The sequence below is a fragment of the Cupressus sempervirens genome, chromosome 11 (assembly GCF_028749045.1).
Source record: "Cupressus sempervirens isolate cs-2001-9-10 chromosome 11, ASM2874904v1, whole genome shotgun sequence".
In the NCBI taxonomy this organism is placed as follows: domain Eukaryota; kingdom Viridiplantae; phylum Streptophyta; class Pinopsida; order Cupressales; family Cupressaceae; genus Cupressus; species Cupressus sempervirens.
The window spans coordinates 188,337,184-188,360,406 of NC_143128.1; the positions used below are offsets into that span (position 1 = coordinate 188,337,184).

General features: G+C 32.7%; 1 protein-coding gene across 1 annotated transcript; it reads right to left on the minus strand.

Moving 5' to 3' along the window:
• Positions 1-3,501: 3,501 nt before the first annotated feature.
• LOC149528827 (uncharacterized) lies at positions 3,502-6,707 on the minus strand. The gene is made up of 2 exons (XM_089810089.1): positions 4,025-6,707; positions 3,502-3,916 (listed from the first exon to the last, which is right to left on the minus strand). The coding sequence occupies exons 1-2, from the start codon at positions 6,705-6,707 to the stop codon at positions 3,570-3,572; spliced, it is 3,030 nt and encodes a 1,009-aa protein (XP_089666215.1). The 3' UTR covers positions 3,502-3,569.
• Positions 6,708-23,223: the final 16,516 nt, after the last annotated feature.

The window sequence follows — 23,223 nt, forward strand, 5'->3', positions numbered from 1 at the left end:
CTTAAACATCATCACTAGACTATGATATACAATTTAGTTTTCTTATCATCCATGTCAAAACCCTTTATCTTAAATAGAAAGCTCCACCACTTGTGCTCTTTCTATCATTCACATTGCCTATGAAATAAGAATCAATGTATACTGTTAGCTCAAAGTCTCCATCTTTCTTGTACCATAAACAATTTAACAATTTTTGTGAAGAAAATGAGTTTAATAGTTCTTGTGAAAAGCATGGCATTAAAAGATAACTTCCAGCCCCTAATACTCCTGAATAGAATGATATGGCAAAGAGGAGAAGTAGATCTATAATAGAAGCGGAAAGAGCTATGATGTTTGAGAATAATGTGGCAAAAAAATTATGGAAGAAGTAGTAAATACAATAGTATACATTATGATCATAGTACAAATCAAACAAGGTACTAGTAAGACCCCCTATGAACAATGTTTTGGATAGACCCCATCACTTAAATATTTTAAAATCTTTGGAAGTAAGTGTTACATTAAAAGGGATGATGATATTGGAGATTTTGATTTAAGGAATGATGAAGGTATGTTTGTTGGTTATTCATTAAAACTCAAATCTTACAAATGTTTCAATTAGATAACCAAGACTATCGTTGAGAGTGAAAATGTTAGAGCCAATGAAAAGTTTAGAATTCGGTAAAGAATACTTGATTATAATCCTAATTGAGAGACTAATCCACGAACTATTAGATAAAATGTTGGAGTGTTCTATGAAACTATCATTAATTTACAGAATGAGATATAAGTAGTGAAACAAAGAGAGGAACCTAGGACTGAGCCTAGAGTAGAAATTAGAGTTAAATAGGTGACACCTAATAAGAATTTGATGAACAATCACCCTATTTGTTAGATTATTGGAAGCAAACAAAAAGGAGTTATGAGAATCAATAAGGTACATGAATAACTATGTTTGATTTCTTAAGTTAAAGCTAAAAGTGTTGATGAAGCTAGTAAATATCACTTTTGGATTAAAGCAATGAGAGAAGAACTAGATCAAATTGAAAAGAATAACTCATGGTAATAGGTTTGTAGACCTAAGAATAAAAGTATTATTGGAACTAAGTGGGTTTTAAGAAATAAGATGAATGAACAAGGTGAGGTTGTAAGAAATAAAGCAAGACTGGTATGTTAAGGTTATTCACAGCAAGAAGGTATTGATTATGGGGAAACATTTGCACCTATTTCTATAATAAAGGTAGTTGGAATGCGTTTGGAATATCCAGCTAACAAGAAATTTAAGGTGTATAAGATGAATGCCAAATCAACATTTCTGAATGGCGAACTAGAAGGAGAGGTATACATTAAGCAACATGAAGGTTTTCCTTTAATAAATCAATGAGATATGGTTTTTAAGTTGAAGAAAGCATTAAATGGATTGTAACACACATCTAGAGCCTAGTATATGAGATTGGATAAGTATTTGTCAAAATTTGGATATGGTAAAGGTAATGAAAATAGTAATTTATATTTGAAGAAGATTGACAATGCTTACTAATTGTTGATGTATTTGTGGGTGAAATAATGCTAATTGGCTTGCCTTTGTATACATGTCACCATTAGTTAAGCATTGGCTGCCTAGATGCCATGCCTTTGTATACATGTGACCATCAATTAGCCATGTTACTCATGCATCTACTACATTCAAACAAATCACCATGCATGCAATCTTTCTCCTTTGATGTCCTTTCACAATCCATACCAACTTGAGTGGAATACACATAGTTTCATGATCCACCCAATCCCTTAGTCATTGCACTCCCTTTCAACTTTTATATGCCACCATAGCATGTAGATTATGATTTTCTTCACACCATTTGAGTCAAGCACTAGAAATCACCTCTTTATGTCATCTGTCACAATTCACCACTTCAAATTATGCAACTAAAACAACCTCATCAAGTCATATATCCCAAATTGTCCTTCAAGTCATACTAGAAAATCTGCCTCTTTAGTCACCCAACATAGATCCACCACATGGCGTGACTCACCTTGAGAATCCCTCTAGAACATCATATCTTGGATGTCATACTAGACCATTAAATTCCTTGATATACCTCATCCCAATGAAAATCTAGTCCACCAAGTAACCTAGATGTGCACCTAGTACCTTTCAATCATCCATGCATAAATATTTGTCTCTGCATCACTACCCCACATAGCTGGCCATAAACTCAACACTCCTACTTTGATAAACCATTTTTCTCCTTCCACATGACTAGATACTTTGCTTCCCTAGCTTTAAGATCTTAGACAACTCGCTTAGAGTCATCACCAACATTGGCTCAACTACTTCACTTTAATGATCGATGGGGATATTTAGCTTGCATCCACAACCAAACCTCACCACTATATGATAAGGTAAAGTTACTCTTCTTCACTCCTATTACTATGTATCACCTCTACCTCACCTGGAGACTATAAGTAAGGACTACTCTTCTTCTTCCATCTTTAGGGAGGTCAACCACCTTGGCTTCCCTTGATGCACTCCAACACTTACGCTCTATGATTACACCTCTAATCGACTGCACACCTTACCTACACCACAATTATGTGCAATGACATCATAGCACAACCTTAAGATTGCACTCAGATCAGCCCCACGATGAGATCCTATGCCATAGCTATGCATGTCTAGTACATGACATTGCCCTATTTGATACTCTCTAGATTTGCACAAGGCCTCACCTAGACCATAACAGTGAGCACCCAACTCACCACATGGTCCCATCTCTTAGAGTTTAATCTTGTGAATCATTAGTCCCTTAGAGAGCTTGCCATTCCACATCATCAACATTAAAGTAGAATATGCTTATAATATTTTCTCAAGACATCAATACCATTGGGGTTATAGTCTCCATGTTAGAGTGTATGTTCTCAACTTTTCCATGCTCAAACTTCACTGTTATCTTCCATTATTTTTTAAGAAATATATATTTTATATCTTCCATAGAAAATTTGGGCTTTGATTTCTATTTCTTAGTGAACATTACAAGTCTTATTTTCTCAATTACAATCCATTTGACTTCTTTGAAATGAAATCGAAACTAAATGCATTATTCTCATGGAATATCTAGAAAAACAAAGGTAGAACTACTACACAAAATACTTCATCCAAAAAATATATGAAATAGTATCATCAATTGACTAATATTATATAAACATTGAACAAAACTTTATTATTATTATCATTTTCTAATCATTAAAAGGCCTAAGCCAATATTATATTGATAGAGAAGAACATTACATCTTCTATTCACAACCATAGAAACATTTAAATGTCAAATAAGGTAAAACTCAACTTAAAGCTCAGAAAGCCACAGGCTAGTGTTGTCTATCAACCAATACATCATTTAACTTACAGATATCTCCATCTGTATGACATCGAATGTCTGCTAAATGAAACTTTATAATTAAAAGAGCACAGTTATTATTAGAAAACTTTTGATAACACCACTTCACAAAGTTTCAGAACACCTTACTAATTTCCAATGGAAACCTGGATTGACAACATCATCTTACTTCAATAAAATTCAATGGCTATGAGCTCAAGAAGGTTTTAGCCTTTGGTGAGTTTCCCTCACAGTAAGCATTCTTCCTGCCACCTCTCTGGCTGTGGGCCTTTCATTGGGGCAATCCCTTGAACACTCCAACGCAGTAGCTATGAGAGGTATTAGACACTGATTTGTTTCATATTCTCCTATATCCTTCATCATTCTCACGTCAACAACCTCCTCCAATTTGTTGTCAAAATGCGTGTTTACCCACTTGTGGAGGTTCACTCCTCCCTCAAATATAGGATTGGTTGGGCTCTTCCCAGTTACCATCTCCAACAGCATAACTCCGTAACTGTAAATATCCCCTGTCGTTGATACTTTTCCGCCAACTCCATACTCTGCATTGTAGAAGAAAAAGATGAAATCTAGTTTAAGCACGTTCATGAGCCATTTGACAACGGACAAAGAATATGCAAAGTTAATTACAAGCTCCTTACAAGCAATACCTGGTGCTATGTAGCCAACGGATCCTTTCAGAGCTATTGTGGAAATCCTTCCTGAGTTAATGGTAATGCTGTCAGAGCCACAAATCATTCTGGCAATGCCAAAATCTGCTACATGTGCAGTCATATCCTCGTCCATAAGAATGTTGCTTGGTTTTATATCACAGTGTACAACTTGTACAAAACAGTCATGGTGCAGATATTCTAATCCATTAATAACATCAATTGCTATGTTCAATATCTCCCTGAAGCTCAATTGATAATCAATGGAATGCAATATTGTGTCCAAATTTCCTTTGGACATGAACTCTAGAACCAATAATTTGAATCTGAACCCTGAAAAGAAAGATATGATTTTTACCAGATTCCTGTGCCTAACTTGTACCAACACTTCGCATTCCCTGATGAAGCTCTTGTTGGCTTCCTCATTTTCCAAATTGAGAATCTTGAAAGCAGCCACTCTACCATCACCCATAATGCCTTTGTACACTGCGCCAAAGCAGCCAGTTCCCAACAAGTTTCTCTGATTAAATCCATCCGTGGCTTCAATGATTTCTTGATAGGAAATTCCCCTGTCATCCATGAGCTTCAGGGGCAAACTTTCACTTTCAACAGCACACTTGGCCTTGTGCCTCATGTAAATCACTCCCAAGATCAATAGACAAACTATGAGGAAAGCAATTGCTCCACATACTGGTACTAGTATTCGAATTCTGTAGATGGGCTCCTTAGGCTGAGTATTATGAACATGGCATGCAGGTAATTCCATCCTTTTCCCACACAAACCCATATTTCCCATAAATGATGCAGCTGTTAAACTTTTGAAGATGCCCTCTTCTGGGATCTCTCCACTGAAGTTATTGAAAGATAAGTTCAAATTCAGGAGCCAATTCAATGAATTCAGAGACAGGGGGATCAAACCTGATAGGTTGTTGAATGACAGATCCATACTGACAAGACTTTTTAATCCACTGAGAGAATTTGGGAGTGTCCCCTGTAATTCATTGGATGAAAGATTCAGATATTCAAGTTCTTCACAGCTTCCCAGGGTGCCAGGAACTGTACCTTGTAACCTGTTAGCTGAAACATCAATGGCTTGAACATGAATCATCTTTCCAATCTCCAGAGGCAGAGATCCTTCAAATGAGTTTCTAGACAGATTGAAATAAAACTGTAAATTAGCAAGACTGGCCACTTCGTGGGGTATCTGCCCCCTAAAGTGATTGTTGGAGAGATCCAGCAATTGCAAACTGTAACATTCTCCTAAGCTTGCAGGTACATTCCCAGATAATTGGTTGTGGTTAAGCACAAGATGTGTTAACTGTTTAAGCTCACCAATTGTATCAGGGATCTCTCCAGCAAGCATATTATGGCTCAGTGAAAGCATCCCTAGGCTTTTTATTTCACCAATATCACTGGGTATGTTTCCTTGTAGCCTGTTGTTGTCCAGCAAAAGTCTCTGCAACTTCCCAAGGCTTTTGAGAGATGATGGGATGTTGCCTGTAAGGAGATTGGAAGACAAATAAAGGTCTTCCAAATTGGTTATCCTGGCAATAAGAGCAGGTATTCTTCCAGTTATCTCATTGTCATCTAATCTCAGGAGAGAGAGATTTGAGGGAAGCTGCTCTGGCAAGTATCCAGTCAAAAAATTGTCATGAATCGTTAGCGCCTCCAGGAGAGTACAATTGCAGAGACCGGTAAGGATGGGAATTGTGGCAGAGCTGCCGCTAACAAGTCGATTGGAAGATAGGTATAGGGTTTTCAGTTTCGAAAGCCTGCTCAGCACCACTGGTACTTCACCACTTAGCTGATTTAACTCCAAATCAAGCTTTAACAGTTGTGTGCAGTTGGGAATTGTGGCTGGGATTGTACCTCTCAGCTGATTGTCCCATAGATATAGAATTGTAAGGCGAGAGAGCTTGCCCAATTCAGGCGGGATTGTACCAGTCAGGTTGTTGCTATACAGAGCAAATTCTACCAATCCTGAACAGTTTGAGATTGATGAGGGAATGGGGCCTGTTAAACGGGGATTCTCTACTAGGATAAAGGAGGTCAAGCTTCTTAGCTTTCCAAATTCAGGTGGAATGTGACCTTCGAGGTCAAGATCTTCTATAGACAATGTTTCCAGGCAGGAGAGATTTCCCAAGGATGGAGGGACGTTACCAGAAAGGTTATTTTTCCCAAGCCTAAGGAGCCAGAGATTTGTAAGCAAACCCAACTCTGAAGGAATTGATCCAGACAGTCGATTGGCGGCAAGGTTCAGTTCTGTCAACTCCTTGCAGGAACTCAGATTCCTAGGAATAGAGCCGTGTAATAGATTGACTGAAAGATGGAGAGCCTTTAGCCCTTGAATCCGCCCTATTTCATGCGGAATTGTGCCTACAAAACTGTTGTTAATGAGGAGGAGTTTTGTGAGGTGTGAGAGATTACCAATTGAAGGGGAGATGGAACCCTCTAATCTCATATCTACCAACTTAAGGAATCGCACTCTTGTGGCTGTTGAATCACAAGTAACTCCAGTCCAATTGCAGAAATGAATGGTAGGGGTCCAACTGGCTAAGGAATTCAGAGGATCCAAAGTAATGGAATTCCTCAAGTCCACGAGACTTTCCTCATCAGTAGATATAGAGGTGCAGGGCAAGAGAAGAAGAAACAGAGTAAAACACATTCCGGACAGAGAATGCATCTTGCTGATCTTAAAATTATTCACCAAAGATGTGGAGGTAAATGTCAGGAAAAACTGTGTCTTCCCTTCTCTTATAAGTTTTCGTTGGACTTCTGTGCTTTTCTAGTTGAGTTTTGATTTTTAATATATGTGAAAAAGGTTATGGTTATTATTATTTATATTTATTTATTAGTCCCTCCCTTTAAAAAGGCAAATACTAATGTTTTCATATGAAATATAGACATTAATAGTGGATGCAAATTTTAGAAAAGAATCACATATCCTATGGTCTGAAGCATAATTTTGATTTATATTTTATTTTTTGATTTTTCCTATTGGTCAGCCAAATTTTCCTAGTGGTTTAATTAATTTTTGTATATTAATTTTTTTTAAATAGCAGCTGCTGTGCAAAACAATTGTCGAAGTTTTAAGGACAGGTTTACATGCTTTAACATTCATTGTTTTCATAATGACAATTAAATGGTGCATTAAATCGTCAGCCTGGCTTCCTTCAAATTGTGCAAAAATGGGTTTATTAAATTCAGGCCAAGCTTTAACCATTACCTTGTTTTGTCTAAGCAAGATTGTTGTTTTCCTGCAATCTAAGCTGGGCCTTTGGTTTTCATCATCTCAGAGGATTTCGCAATAGGTCTTGTGTAGCTAAATTGAATTTGTTTTTTTCAGTATTGCTCTTATTAACTGGTTTTCCCGCAATTGTTAGTGAGCATGGTGATCTATTCAGCGCTGACGACATTTGTTGTGCCAGTCTATAAGATTTGGCTAGCTCTTTGTTAAACAATTTAGAAATTGATGAAATCATTGGTCTCATTTCTGTGTTTGACCTTTGTTCTGGTTTTGAAAGCTAGATATTTATTATTTTTGCTTGTGATTAATTTGCCTATAAATGTATGTCAAACAAACCCTTGTTCGCATATTTTAGCGTCTGATAAACCAGGCTGCTAACGTCCTTCAAATTTGCTAAATGAGGATTTATGTCTTTGATTTGGGTTTTTAAAACTTCGTGGTCATTGCGACTTATTGTGACGTACTGTGATTTGGGTTTTTTTAGTTACCATGTTTACTGATTTGGCTTCTGATTCTTCCCCACTCTCAGTGCCATTTGTGCTAAGTCATTTTGTTCATTTTGTGCAGCTAGGGTTTCTTGTCAGATGATCCAAACAAAACAACCATGGAAAGCCCATGTGTGCTCATGGGTTTATTCTAAAACATATATTGTTTCTTTGAAAACAAAGCTTTTCAATTATTCAGATGTCCCACAGAGATGTCTCAAGTCAGATCCATATCTAAAAAATTGGGGAAGTAGAAGGCTCTAGGGCATTTTACAATTACATTAGACAAGCAAATGCTTACCTTGACCAATGCTTTTATGAGTACTCGACTTAACTCCCATCTTTAGAAATCCCTGTAAAACTAGAAGGGTCTCCTACAATACTCATTAGTTGACTTGTAAACAGTGAGATGCGTTATCCCATCTGTACTCCATGGCGCAACTTTCCTGTGATATTATATAATGTGTTTTTTAGCTGCAACTCTGTATTATCATAATGTTCCTTGTACTTATAGATGCTCCTTTGTGGTGTTTATTTACTGGCCTTAATGTGAATGTAGTTTTAAAAGTTAGAAGATTATTCTGAACAGAGTGATGCATCCTATGTTAGCCGAGCCATCAAATTTTCATTGAAGGTATTTCATTTGGCATAGAGAACTAAAATTCTAGCAACTGGGTGTGTACCACTACCACCTGAAGACTTACGCACACTCTTCTTGTTACAATGTTGACTATCCATAGTCTCGAACTCTTAGTTAGATAGGTTATAAGATTTATTTACTATAAAATAGCTAAAATAACCTCCCATCCCTTGCTAGCTTCATCCCTGAAACTCCAGTTAACATGGGAATTTTGTGTGCTCTTAGACATACTTAAGTCAAATATAAAAATGAAAACTATCAAAGATTCTAGATTATTAGATTTTTCTTTAGAACTTAGGACTGTTTAGTTTTTTCCTTGTTGCATTTGTATTATAATTTTTTTTTAACTTAAATCTCTTATGCATCTTCCCTTATTTTATACTTCTTTAATTTCTTTCTTTTTCTTATATAATGAACTTCCTCTCACATGGGGTCTGTCAGTTACCCCTTTCCACCAATTTAAAAAAATTTAGGTGTCAAAAGATGATGTTGTTTCTTTCTTAGAAATTGAAATTTTTAGGTTTTACTATGAAAAAAATGTATTCATTTTTACTTCCATTTTTGGGTCACAGTAACAAAACAACAATCTCCATTAGAAATAGTTTAGAAAATTACTTCCAAAAAATAGAACAGGCATGGACCACAATGTTGTGGTTGTATAGTTGAATGGTTGATGACAGTTTGTAAAGTAAAGAGCTTGCCATGATCCCTTGCCTTGACATTTTATGTGCCATTTTTTTGATCCAAGATTCTAGTGTCTTCTTTCTTGAAGTAAGCTATTTATCAAATTGATTTATAAAACTGTAAGTCTTGGTGCTTTTCTAAAATTATTTTGTGCAATAGGGACCTTTCAAAATTTGCAATTGTATCATATATGCAAGGTGAAAGAATATTTCTTATCATTAAAAACTAGGTCTATCTTTGATTGAGATGCTGTGTCATCTTATGAAACAATATTCAACTTGGTGGGCTCTATTGATATAACTCTTAAGAAGCACAACATGCCCCCAGTTGAAGAGAAAAACACATTTGGCTTACAAGACACTATTACAAAACCTCACAATTTTCTTGTGCAATAGGGTTCTTTTCAACTTTCTTAGTTGTTCTCTGTTGCTTCTGGCATTCTTCATGAGAATTTTAAATGTTAGTAAAGGTAGCTTTGTCATTCTTCATTGGTTCTTAGGAAACTGATTACTTCTACTTAATATAAACACCTTATCTTCTTTCTTGATATATGGATGTTTTGGTATTGTTTTTTGCAAGCTGCATTCCTACTTTTAAAAGCTTCAAAATTCACTCCAAGAGTACATTTTACTCATAACATAGAATAGATTTTGAAAACTAGTCCAAAAATTATAATCTTACATCTAGACCAATTTATTATTTTTATGTGTTCCTTGTCCATCAGAAGAGAGAAAGAAGACAAATAAAGAAGATAACATGATTCACCTTTAGCTATCAGAAGAAGAATTCTACCATGCTTTGAACATTACATGCACATATTTAAATTATTAATGATCACTTTAGAAACAACTTTGAACAAATGTGAATCCCACTTACATGTAACCTCTTTGTTTCATTTTCAATGGCTTTTGGTACATTGGTTTCATCCCACCTATGGGCATAAGACATTAGAGATTCTGATGGTTATAAAGATTCATTATTAGGAGGATTTTTAAAAGATAATATTCTCTTTAAGACACGTGGCTTTTTTAACTATCATTGATGTCATTGATCAACAACCTGCAAATTATTTTGTGCCTGAAGAAGGTTGTATGTGGAGCCTGCCACAAAATAATGAAAAGCGTATTTTTCCAATCCACCTAGAGATGGAACTATCTAGATCCTACCAAAACAAAGGCTAAACAATTGCTCCATTATTGCAATTGGACTTTTTTGAAAATAAATATTTATTATGATTTGAATATATGCAAAAATGAGAAAGTACGCCAATTTTAATTATTTAATAATGTTAGCTTATAAACGAAACTTTAGTATCTGATGTTAAAGCTGTTTCATTTGCTGCTACAATAGAACCTTGTTCAAAATAAATAATTTATTATGCTCTAGACATACCCAGAGATTATTATCATATTATAGCATGATCATATTTTATATATTTATTAGATTAAAAGACTCTTGATGTTTTAGTTAGTTCTTTGACAATAGGACCTTGTTCAAAATAAAGTCTAGTTATCATTTAAGACCTTTGTTCTGGTGCTCCAATGGGACTTTGTGCTTGATGTTTTTCTATTCTAATAATGTCATACATGCATTGTAATATGATCTAGCTTTTTTTAATTACATCATCTAATTTTCGCCTAAGACTATATTGCTCATTTGTATTGGATGCTTTATTATTCTATGAATTATGAAGTTAGAAGGGAATTTAATTTAATTTTTAGACTTATTAATTTAGGTCAACTTATATCTGTATCTTACTTTATACCTCTCGAGTTCTAACTTGGCAAGATTTTTTTTTACATAAATTGTTAATCTAAAAGTAGACTTTGGATTCCTTTAGTGATATTGCATCTCAATGTCATACAATTAACCTTTTTCCCCTAGAGAAGTATATAGAAATGTAGGCATATGTATTGCAATATATGTATGTAAATATATATGTAGATAATCATATATGAAAACCTAGATTTGTTGAAACAAATGAAATATAGGGATACTTGACAATTGTGAAATTATGGTCTTTGTCTTTGAGTATAAAATTAGGACACCCTATTTTAGACTTACAATTATTGTGACAAGGAAAATATAGTAAGAAAGCCATTTTTAATTTCTAGCTGGAGATAGTGATAGAATAAGGCAAAAGAAGGAGGAATTAGACATTTAATATTGCATTATGGAAGACACTGTGAATAGATTTTCTTACATCTAAAAGAAAAATGATGTAAATGTGTTTATTACATGTATAAATAAAATAAATAATCAGTTATGTACATTTTTATTTGCATGCTTGTATTAAATAAGGATTTCATGCTATTGTCTTTGATTATTGAAAGAAAAATATGAAGTTTTATGTTTTACTTGGATCTACTTACATTGTTTTTATTTGGCTATCTTACTATGGTTTTAAACCCTAAAACATATACAATAATGCAGTATGTAGCTTTATGAAGAATCCATGTATCTTAATAATGTGCATTTATAGTTCTCCATTGCTGTTTACACCATCTTCAGTAACAATAGTAGCAAGGATGAGTGTAATGTTGTTATGTCCCCTAGCTCCATCTAGAGATTTGCATCTACTATAGCTAGTGGAATATACGCTTCCTCTCCTTCTGACATTAACACTCAATCTCCTAGTATGAGTACCTCTAACTCTTCTTCTCCTATTAGTATTACTGCTAATACAAAATCTGATGAAATTGTTAGCCTTAATATTAGTCCCAATACATAATCTAATGAAACTATTAGCCCCCCAATTGAGAGCCCCCCTGAATCAGAGAATGTTGTTCCTAAATCAAAGATGTGTTCATGGTTTAAGCAGGAGACATTCCTGATACAACCATATGACCAAATGCTCTACTCTGTACTGCTCATTGACCCTTCTCCTTTCTATAATTGGGTTAAGGACTATGCTCTAGATTAGGATATGTGCCTCTAGAACTTCCCATAGCTCTTTGGAGTGTTTTAGAAAGTTTTTGAGTCTCAATAGCTTATTGATTTTGGTGCAGAATGCAATGTAACTATACTCACTACTAGTATGTAGTATCTTTTAGCCTGTATTTGCATTTCCTTTTCCATATTGAAAAGCTTTGTTTCTGCTGAAAATTTTGATGAGGATCATACCATCTTTTTCAGTAGGGAATGCATTTCTCATAAGGTAGTTGTGCATCTATGTAATCTTGGATATGTAACTACAACCCCAAATAAATCAATCAAGATAATTGGAGGTGTCATCTTCATACTTTGTTCTTATAATTTATTAAAAATTTAGTTTTGATAAATTAGTGGTATATATTATAATAGAACTAATGTACATGTTATCAAAGTAAGGGGTGGAAGCCAGACATACAAGGTTCACCCTATCATATGGCTTTGAAAAGAAAAAAGCCTAATATTCATGTTATCAAAGTTTGATACAAAAACCTTTCAAGTTAATTTGCAAGTTCAATAAAACTAGCAGGAGAAAATAGGTCTTAGTCATTTGTCTTAGATCCCCACCCCTTGTAGACCACTGTCATCTGATATCGATGCCCAACCACAACCAAATCTTCATGGCAGTGACTATGTAGTCATAAAATCCATCGGTCATATGTCTTGGATCCCCACATATTTTGTGGTTTTCTATATAGATTATTAATAGTTTTGGTTTTCTTATTAATAGATTTTCAATAAAATTTTGAATTGCTATGCTGATTCAATTTGTGGTAAACATTTAATTTATTTTCATTTTTTTTTAAATGTTAAGGTCATTGGATTTGATTGTGTAATATTTGTGTTGTTATGCCTTCTTTTTGTGATTTTAAGCAACAATGTTGATTGGCATGGGTTTTTTGTACTGGACAAAAGAATCATATTTATATAAATCATTTATTTCAATCATTCTAGGCACAACTATTGATGGTGTTGAATATGAGTCAGTCCTAATTTAATTGGAATTTATTGTATCAGATTCGTCCAAAACGTTATCTTCTAGTGCTAGAAATTGACATGGATTTACATTATCCCAAAATGAAGGGAGACAGTTTTGCTGATGTTAGTCCTATAAAGGCTATTGATCTTCTATTATTTGAGACAACTTAATTACTATTATACTCTTGTTATCTAATATCTTATTTCAATTATAGTACTCTGGTATTGTAACTAAATAAGAACACTATTGTGAAGAGTTATAATTGTTATCAGTTTGGGAATAGAAAAATTTAGTCCATAGACCATTATAAATTCTCTTTGTTAACTATAACATGAAAGCATTGCTGCTCTAGGTTGACTGTTGGTGTAAAATTCTATATGCTACTCCATCAGTCACATGTCTTGGATCCCCACCCCTGGAAAACCATGGCCATCAGATATAGGCTACCAATGACACAACTAAATCTTCATGGTAGTGGCTATGCAACCATGAAATCCATGAATCATATTTAGGAGAACACTTAGTTTAGTTTTTTCTTTGGAAAAGTTGTGAATCATCTTATAAAAAAAGCCAAGTTTATCAGGTTTCACTACTTAAACTATGTCATACTGGTGAAAGAACCTTGTACTCATATGTAACATTTAATATGTAAAGATTGACCAAAGTTTGTCCTTCACTTGGTTGATTATATAGGGTGAGGGTAATGGTACCTTGTGTGAGTATACCATCTAGCAAGGTTCAAGCCCATAGAGGAATGATATAAGGGATGAGGTCGGGATTGTACCTCAAGCAACTTCCATGGAATGAATATTTTTTCAGTCCTTGGATTTGTACTTGAAGCAGTATTAGCTAGCACTCATGCTTCTATTCTAAATGGGAAAACAAACTCATGAATGGTTATAAAATCCTTCAAAGGGACTGAATTGGGATAAGGTGACAAAGTTCAAAGTATTAAAGAGTCAAGGCTTTATAAGTTTATAGGATTATCAAAAAAGCCATAGCATAAGGATAAGATTGTTGAGGAAAGTTCACTCACTCAAAAGCTGAATACCTTGTACATATAAAAATTCAAAAGTGCTAATTGTTTTAAAACATTACATGCTAGTCCAAAAACTGAATAGAAACTCAGATCTAAAAACTAGAGTATGTTAGTTCTAGAATACGATTTATCAAGAAAATGTACCCCTGTTGTCCGATGTCAGTTCTAGAGTGGCTTTCATATTTTTAGCACCAACATTGAAAGCACGTCATAGCTAAAGGATTTTCCAAAAAGCCTTATTTTTAATTTGGATAGATAAATCAAAAGAATCAACTCCATGTATAAAAATCTTAGTTTAAGTTTGAATATAAACATTTAAATTAATTTGATGAGTACATGAACAAATTTTTTTTGATGCTCTCTATTTCTAACTCTAGAAGCTGAAATTTTGAGATTGTTCAATGTATTTCATAATATTTTATTGATTGTTTGATACTATATCTGATACTCTTATGTAATATAAAATTATTAGGTGTTACTTGCACTTGATATTGCTACCTCCTATATCACTTGCAATCTCAAATTGGTGTCTGACAAGGTAAATTCATTGTCATACCTTCTTGTTATCCGCAGATATGTATTAAGGTTTGATTTGTAAGATGTTTATATATATTCAATTTCCGTACAAATTAGTGAATGTGTTTGATAGATACCTTCACAAATTAAATGAAGTAGATGCTTAATACAATTTATGTTGTTTTCTATTCTTGTTCAAAAGGATCAACATTTTCTCTTGTCTCTCTCTTGGTGTCTCTTCTAATTATTTTTCTTGTTTTGTAATTAAGTAGTTTGCCTGATTTATTTTCAAAATAGATTAACCACCTCATATATGTAACTGGAACTAAATATTGACTATCTATATGTATACTTTATGGTTACCAGTACTACCTTCATTCACAGGAATCGAGTTTTTAACTTCGTTTTAAACAATGAAGAACTATGGACGTCTATAAGTCATCTTCCACAACCATGATTCAGAGAAATTTGCAAAAAGAGATTGATACATCTTTCTTATCTCTTTTGAGCTTTCTAAAAGCAACTTTTTCTCTCACCTTGATTATTTCAATAGTCTCCGAATAATCTATAGTCATGTCCATAAAGTAAAGCATCATCATCATTCTTAGTTGGACTCGTGGCAATCATCACATGCCAACATTGAAGCTGACCATGAATTTCATTCGATGCAACAACTGCCATAGGGAAAGATACACTCAAGGTTGATCATTAGGAATCAAGCACTAGACAACTTTGTAGACACATATATTGAAGTACAACATAGCTAAAGGATTTTATTTTAAAGAAGTATTTTTATTAGTTTTATTTCCCAAATGGAAATGTTTGACATCTATATATTGGGAAAATTAGAGTTTGGCTTGGGAAGATCTAGAAAAAAAACTAAAGAACTTGTTCTATGGTCAATATGTTAAAGAAGCTCAATCAAAGTTATAAGGAAATATTAGATTTTAATTATTGTCTTCTTCTTCTTCTTTTATTTTCCTTATGGATATAATTAAGATGCATATAAATGAGTATAACTAACTTGTACAAAAATCAGTCCATCCGTATAATATGCTAAATGAGAATTTATTTACAACATAAGTATCTTTCATCTTATATGTCACAATTACGAGATCAATTCCCTTGAACCACAACTAAATGTAATAGACTTTAGCACTTGCTTTGAAAATCTGATTCCTCCAGTTATGTTGAAGAAAGCCCCTAATTCGAAGGATTAAAATTTTTAAAACATAGTGTAGTTTCTAGCTTCATTGCCAACAAAAAGGTAAAATTCTTGATGATGTTTCACATAACATTCAAGTTGGGAAGGAAATAGAGAACAGGGCATAAAGTATCTCCACTTTGACATGAAGATGTTGCTTGATTTGACTGATCTTCTAGTCATTGTATGGGATGATAGAAATTTTCCTTGCCTAATGATATTAAACTATTACATTTGTTATACAACAAGTAACATTGCATAGATGAAAATGCATGGATCTAGCACTTATACAATGAATGGTCCATAAGGCACAATAATTGTCAACTATAGTAGGTTATGCATCTTCAATAATGAACTCTAGAAAAAATAACACCTAAATAGTAAGTGCTAATTATTTTGAAAAATTACATGCTAGTCCAAAAACTGAATAAAAACTCAGATCTAAAAACTAGAGTATGTCAGTTCTAGAATATGTTTTTATCAAGAAAATGGACCCTTGCTATCTGATGTCAGTTCTAGAGTGGCTTTCATATTTTTAGCACCAACATTGAAAGCACATCATAGCTAAAGGATTTTCCAAAAAACCTCTTTTTAATTTGGATGAATAAATCAAAAGAATCAACTCCATGTACAAAAATCTCAGTTTAAGTCTGAATATAAACATTTAAATTAATTTGATGAGTACATGAACAAACATTTTTCAATGCTCTCTAATTCTAAGTCTAGAAGCTGAAATTTTAAGATTGTTCAATCTATTTCATAATATTTCATAATATTTCATAATATTTTATTGATTGCTTGATACTATATCTTATACTCTTATGTAATATAAAATTATTTGGTCCTACTTGCACTTGATATTGTTTCCTCCTATATCACTTGTGATCTCAAATTGGCCTTTGATAAGGTAAATTCATTGTCATACCTTCTTGTTATCCATAGATATGTATTAAAGTTTGATTTGTAAGATGTTTATATATATTCAATTTCCATAGAAACTAGTGAACCTCTTTGATAGATGCCCTCACAAATTAAATGAAATACATGCTTAATACAATTTATGTTGTTTGTTATTCTTGTTCAAATGGATCAAAATTTGCTCTTGTCTCTCTCTTGGTGTCTCTTCTATTTCTTTTTGTTATTGTGTAATTAGGTAGTTTGCCTGATGTATTGTCGAAATAGATTAACCACCTCATATATGTAACTGGAACTAAATATTGACTATCTGTATCTATACTTTGTGGTTACCAGCACTACCTTCATTCACAGGAGCTGAGTTTTTAACTTTGTTTTAAATAATGAAGAACTATGGATGTCCATAAGTCATCTTTCGCAACATGATTCCAAGAAATTTGCAACAAGAGATTGGTACATCTTTCTTATATCCTTTGAGCTTTCAAAAAGAAACTTTTTCCCTCACCTTGATTATTTCAATAGTCTCCCAATAATCTATAGTCATGTGCATAAAGTAAAGCATCATCATCATTCTTAGTTGGACTTGTGGCAATCATCACATACCAACCTTGAAGCTAACCATGAACAACAATCAATTTAACAAGAAGCAAGAATGAGATAAGATCAAACAATGAATTTCATTGGGTGCAAAAACTACCATAAAACAAGGTACACTCATAGACAATCCTTAGGAATCAACCACTACACAACTTTGTAGACACATATATTAAAAGCAATTATTGGCCTTGCATTGATTATTTTGTAGCTTGTTTATTAAATGATTGAAGAAAAACATAGCTAAAGGATTTTCTTTTAAAGAAGTATGTTTATTAGTATTTTTTTCAAAATGCAAATGTTTGACATCTATATACTCGAAAAGTTAGAGTTTGGCTTAGGTAGATCTAGAAAACAAATTAAAGAACTTGTGCTATGGTCAATATGTTTAAGAAGCTCAATCAAAGTTATAAGGAAACATTAGATTTTAATTATTGTCTTCTTCTTCTTCTTTTATTTTCCTTATGGATATAATTAAGATGCATATAAATGAGTATAACTAACTTGCATAGAAATCAGTCCATCTATAAAATGCTAAATGAGCATTTATTTACAACATAAGTATACTTCAAGTTATCTATCATAAATACGAGATCCATTCCCTTGAATCACAACTAAATGTAATAGACTTTAACACTTACTTTAAAAATATGATTCTTCTAGTTATGTTCGAGAAAGCTCTTAATTCGAAGGATTACAATTTTTGAAATATAATGTAGTTTTTCGCTTTTTTGCCAACAAAAAGGTAATATTCTAGATGATATTTCACATAACATTCATGTTGGGAAGCAAATAGAGAATAGGGCATAAAGTATCTCCACTTTGACCTAAAGATGTTGCTAATTTGACTGATCTTCTAGTCATTGTATGGGATGATAGAAATTTTCCTTGCCTAATGATATTAAACTATCACATTTGTTATATAGCAACATTGCATAGATGAAAATGCATGAATCTAGCACTTATAAAATGAATGGTCCATAAGGCACAACACTTGTCAACTATAGTAGGTTAAGCATCTTCAATAATGGACTTTGGGAAAAATAGCACCAAAATAATAAGTGCTAATTATTTTCAAAAATTACATGACAGTCCAAAAACTGAATAGAAACAAAAATCTAAAAACCAGAGTATGTCAGTTCTAGAATATGTTTTTATCAAGAAAATGTACCCCTGCTGTCTGATGTCAGTTCTAGAGTGGCTTTCATATTTTTAGCACTAGCATTGAAAGCACGTCATAGCTAAAGGATTTTTGAAAAATCTTCATTTTAATTTGGATAGATAAATCAAAAGAATCAACTCCATGTACAAAAATCTCAGTTTAAGTCTGAATATAAACATTTAAATTAATTTGATGAGTACATGAACAAACATTTTTCAATCCTCTCTAATTCTAACTTCAGAAGCTAAAATTTTAAGATTGTTCAATGTATTTCATAATATTTTATTGATTGTTTGATACTGTATCTGATACACTTATGTAATATAAAATTATTAGGCCCTACTTGCACTTGATATTGCTACCTCCTATATCTCATGTTATCTCAAATTGGCATCTGATAAGGTAAATTTATTGTCATACCTTCTTGTTATCCATGGATATGTATTAAGGTTTGATTTGTAAGATGTTTATATATATTCAATTTCATACAAGCTAGTGAATGTCTTTGATAGATACCTTCACAAATTAAATGAAGTAGATGTTTAATACAATTTAATTTTTTTGCTATTCTTGTTCAAATGGATCAATATTTGCTCTTGTCTCTCTCTTGGTGTCTCTTCTATTTCTTTTTCTTGTTCTATAATTAAGTAGTTTTCTTGATGTATTGTCAAAATAGATTAACCAGCTCATATATGTAACTGGAACTAAATATTGACTATCTTTATGTATACTTTATGGTTACTAGTACTACCTTCATTCGTAGGAGCCGAATTTTTAACTTTGTTTTAAACAATGAAGAACTATGGATGTCCATAAGTCATCTTTCACAACCATGATTCTTGGAAATTTGTAACAAGAAATTGATACATCTTTCTTATCTCTTTTGAGCTTTCTAAAAGAAACTTTTTCTCTTGCCTTGATTATTTCAATAGTCTCCCAATAATTGATAGTCACGTCCATAAAGTAAAACATAATCATTATTATTTGTTGAGATTTTCGAATCTGCTACAAATGTAATGGCATTGCCCATTTGAGGTATATGTTTTCCATATGCAACAAATAGGTTATTGAATATACATGTCTATTCAGTTATCAAATAATTAATTTATATAAACTTAATTATTGTTATATATATATATATATATATATATATATATATTTCTCACATATAATAAATTTATATCTCACATAGAATTATATCTCATATATAATTACATGTATATCCAAAGAGTTATCTGACATAAGCTACCAAACATTAACACTCTCTCTTAGAAAGGGAGGATAAACACAAGACAAATATTACACCATTATTAATTTAAGGATATCTCAGAAGTTTTCCACCATTTAATATAGCATATGATATCAAGATTATTGATCTTCAGAATATCAACATATGATATTCATCAATTTCTCAAACTAGGGTATGATATCACATTTGATATCAAAAGTCTTGATCTTCCAGAATATCAACATCCAATATTCATCAAGTACTCAAAAACAAGGTTTGATATCACATTTGATATCAAGAGTATTGGTATTCCAAAATATCAATGAGATTCACCACTTACTCAAAAAGTTTTGATATCACATTTGATATCAAGAGTATTGGCCTCCCAGAATATCAATGATATTCACCACTTACTCAAAACATTTAGATATCACATTTGATATCAAGAGTATTGGCCTCCTAGAATATCAATGATATTCACCAAGTACTATAAGAGTAATGGCCTCCCAGAATGTTGAGATACAAGACATTCACCATTTACTCAATTTATTAGATCTCATAATACAAGTTGATTGTAAGATCGTCACCTTACAACATCTTCTCCCAAATACAAGTGACATCATTTGGAAATCATCATTTCCTCATGATGTACATAGGGGGTAGGCCCATACATAGTCATAGTCCTCTTGACTATGACAACTTATTTAACTTCAGAAAAACCATCTCAACATGGTTTACTCCCTTTTAATCAATATTATTAGGTTCACCGAAGGTTAACAAAATAGCATCCTCAGTCTTCTCCCTCTATTTCAAGGTTGTCTAAAATGTCAACCTCCCTCTAAATATCAATCTCCCTTTGAACATCAATTTTTTGAGTTCTTCATTCAATATTGCTTTTGATGAAGTGTCAAATTCCCTCTAAATATGATATTAGTCATCAATGTCCTCCTCACTCCATAGCCTGTACCCTAATTTTCTATCCCCACTCATGTCCATGATAATAACCACCACTTTTAACTTCAACAACTTCTTTTGATAAGACATTTTGTTTTTCATTTCACTAATGAAATTTGTCTATCAACATTTGAATCTTTAACACTACAGATAATATTATGGGGAAGAAACATTAGCACACATATTTCTAGGAATAAATTTTGCATGTAATATTGAAGTTGTCTGCATCAAGTTTTTAGATCCACATTGGAGGCCAATCCTCTTTGCTTCCATGGCACATCAGATGGAACACTCAAAATTATTTCTTCTAAACTTCCTTCAATTTGTGGCAATCACAAAGTCTTCCTATGGTAGTAGCATTAATGCAGTCTGACTTCCAAAATAGAGAGTATGTGAATAATTTTAGGCATGCAGTGTGAGAGAAAGAAAATGTGGAGTTTGTATTTGGGAGCTCCTCATTCCGCGCTAGAAGATATCTATAATCCATGCTTGCCACTTGTCATTTCCTATAGCACCACATTGTTGACATGCTATGAAAACTGTGGGAATGGAATCAACAAAAATTTCATTACACGCAAGTCTCAAAAGGCTTTCAATGCAATATGCCTTTGCGCATTACTAAGGGAACATGTATGTCAAATCTTTGACGAGGTTACTTTGGATTGGAAAAGTTCAAATAACCCAATAATGTGCAGTAAATTATTTCAGGTGATCTCAAGCTACCTTTACAATTTTGCATATGACAAAACAATATATGCTCATGTCAAAGATGGATATGACATCTATGATCTAATAGAACTCAAAATAAAACACTCTTATTTCATATCGAGAAAGAAATATATCTTCAGAAATAGTCACATTATTAATCGGTGCTACAATAGCATCATTTTTGTAGATAATACAAAATTCAGTTTTCCTGCATGACAAACCCCCACTAATTTTATCTCATCCTACTCAACTAGATGAATTGTCCTTGCATTCTCCATGGCTTCTATGATTACACTTACAACCTGCTCTGATACCATGTTGAGATTTTCGGATTTGCTACAAATGTAATGGCATTGCCTGTTTGAGGTATATGTTTTCCATATGCAACATCCTCTCATTTATATTGAGCATAGATTATCGAATAGACATGTCTATTCAATAATCAAATAATTAATTTATATAAACTTAATTATTGTTATATATATATATATATCTCACATATAATAAATTTATATCTCACATAGAATTATATCTCATATATAATTACATGTATATCCAAAGAGTTATCTGACAGAAGCTACCAAACATTAACATTAGTAGTTAGACTTGTGGCAATCATCACATGCCAACCTTGAAGCTGACCATGGAAAAAAATCAATTTAACAAGAAGAAAGAATGAGATAAGCTCAAACAATGAATTTCATTGGGTGCAACAATTGCCATAGAACAAGATACACTCAAGGACAATCATTAGGAATCAAGAACTAGACAACTTTGTAGACACATATATTAAAAGCAATTATTGTGCTTGCATTGATTTTTTTGTAGCTTGTCTATTACATTATTGAAGTACAACATAGCTAAAGGATTTTCTTTTAAAGAAGTATGTTTATTTTTATTCTTTTAAAAATAGAAATGATTGATATCTATATACTAGAAAAATTAGAGTTAGGCTTAGGCAAATCTAGAAAAATTAATTAAAGAACTTGTTCTGTGGTCAATATGTTAAAGAAGCTCAATCAAAGTTATAAGGAAACATTAGATTTTAATTATTGTCTTCTTCTTCTTCTTTTATTTTCCTTATGGATATAATTAAGATGCATATAAATGAGTATAACTAACTTGCATAGAAATCAGTCCATCTATAATATGCTAAATGAGCATTTATTTACAACATAAGTATGCTTCAACTTATCTATCATAAATACGACATCCATTCCCTTGAATCACAACTAAATGTAATAGACTTTAACACTTACTTTAAAATTTTGATTCTTCTAGTTATGTTGGAGAAAGCTCTTAATTCAAAGGATTACAATTTTTGAAATATAATATAGCTTATGGCTTCATTGCCAACAAAAAGGTAATATTCTGGATGATGTTTCACATAACATTCAAGCTGGGAAGCAAATCGAGAATAGGGCATAAAGTATCTCCACTTTGACATGAACATGTTGCTAATTTGACTGATCTTCTAGTCATTGTATGGGATGATAGAAATTTTCCTTGCCTAATGATATTAAACTATCACATTTGTTGTATAGCAAGTAACATTGCATAGATGAAAATGCATGAATCTAGCACTTATAAAATGAATGGTCCATAAGGCACAACACTTGTCAACTATAGTAGGTTAAGCATCTTCAATAGTGGAATCTAGAAAAAATAGCACCAAAATAGTAAGTGCTAATTGTTTTCAAAAATTACATGACAGTCCAAAAATTGAATAGAAACTCAGATCTAAAAACCAAAGTATGTTAGTTCTAGAATATGTTTTAATCAAGAAAATGTACCCCTGCTGTGTAATGTCAGTTCTAGAGTGGCTTTCATATTTTTAGCACTAGCATTGAAAGCATGTCATAGCTAAAGGATTTTTGAAAAAGCTTCATTTTAATTTGGATAGATAAATCAAA

What these genes read in the sequence shown, in the direction of transcription:
- LOC149528827 (XM_089810089.1), bottom strand. Translation starts at nt 6,707, where the DNA reads ATGCATTCTCTGTCCGGAATGTGTTTTACTCTGTTTCTTCTTCTCTTG. An exon ending in CGTTGGCTACATAGCACCAG is followed by an intron (nt 3,917 to 4,024) that starts GTATTGCTTGTA and finishes TCTACAATGCAG; the next exon opens with AGTATGGAGTTGGCGGAAAA.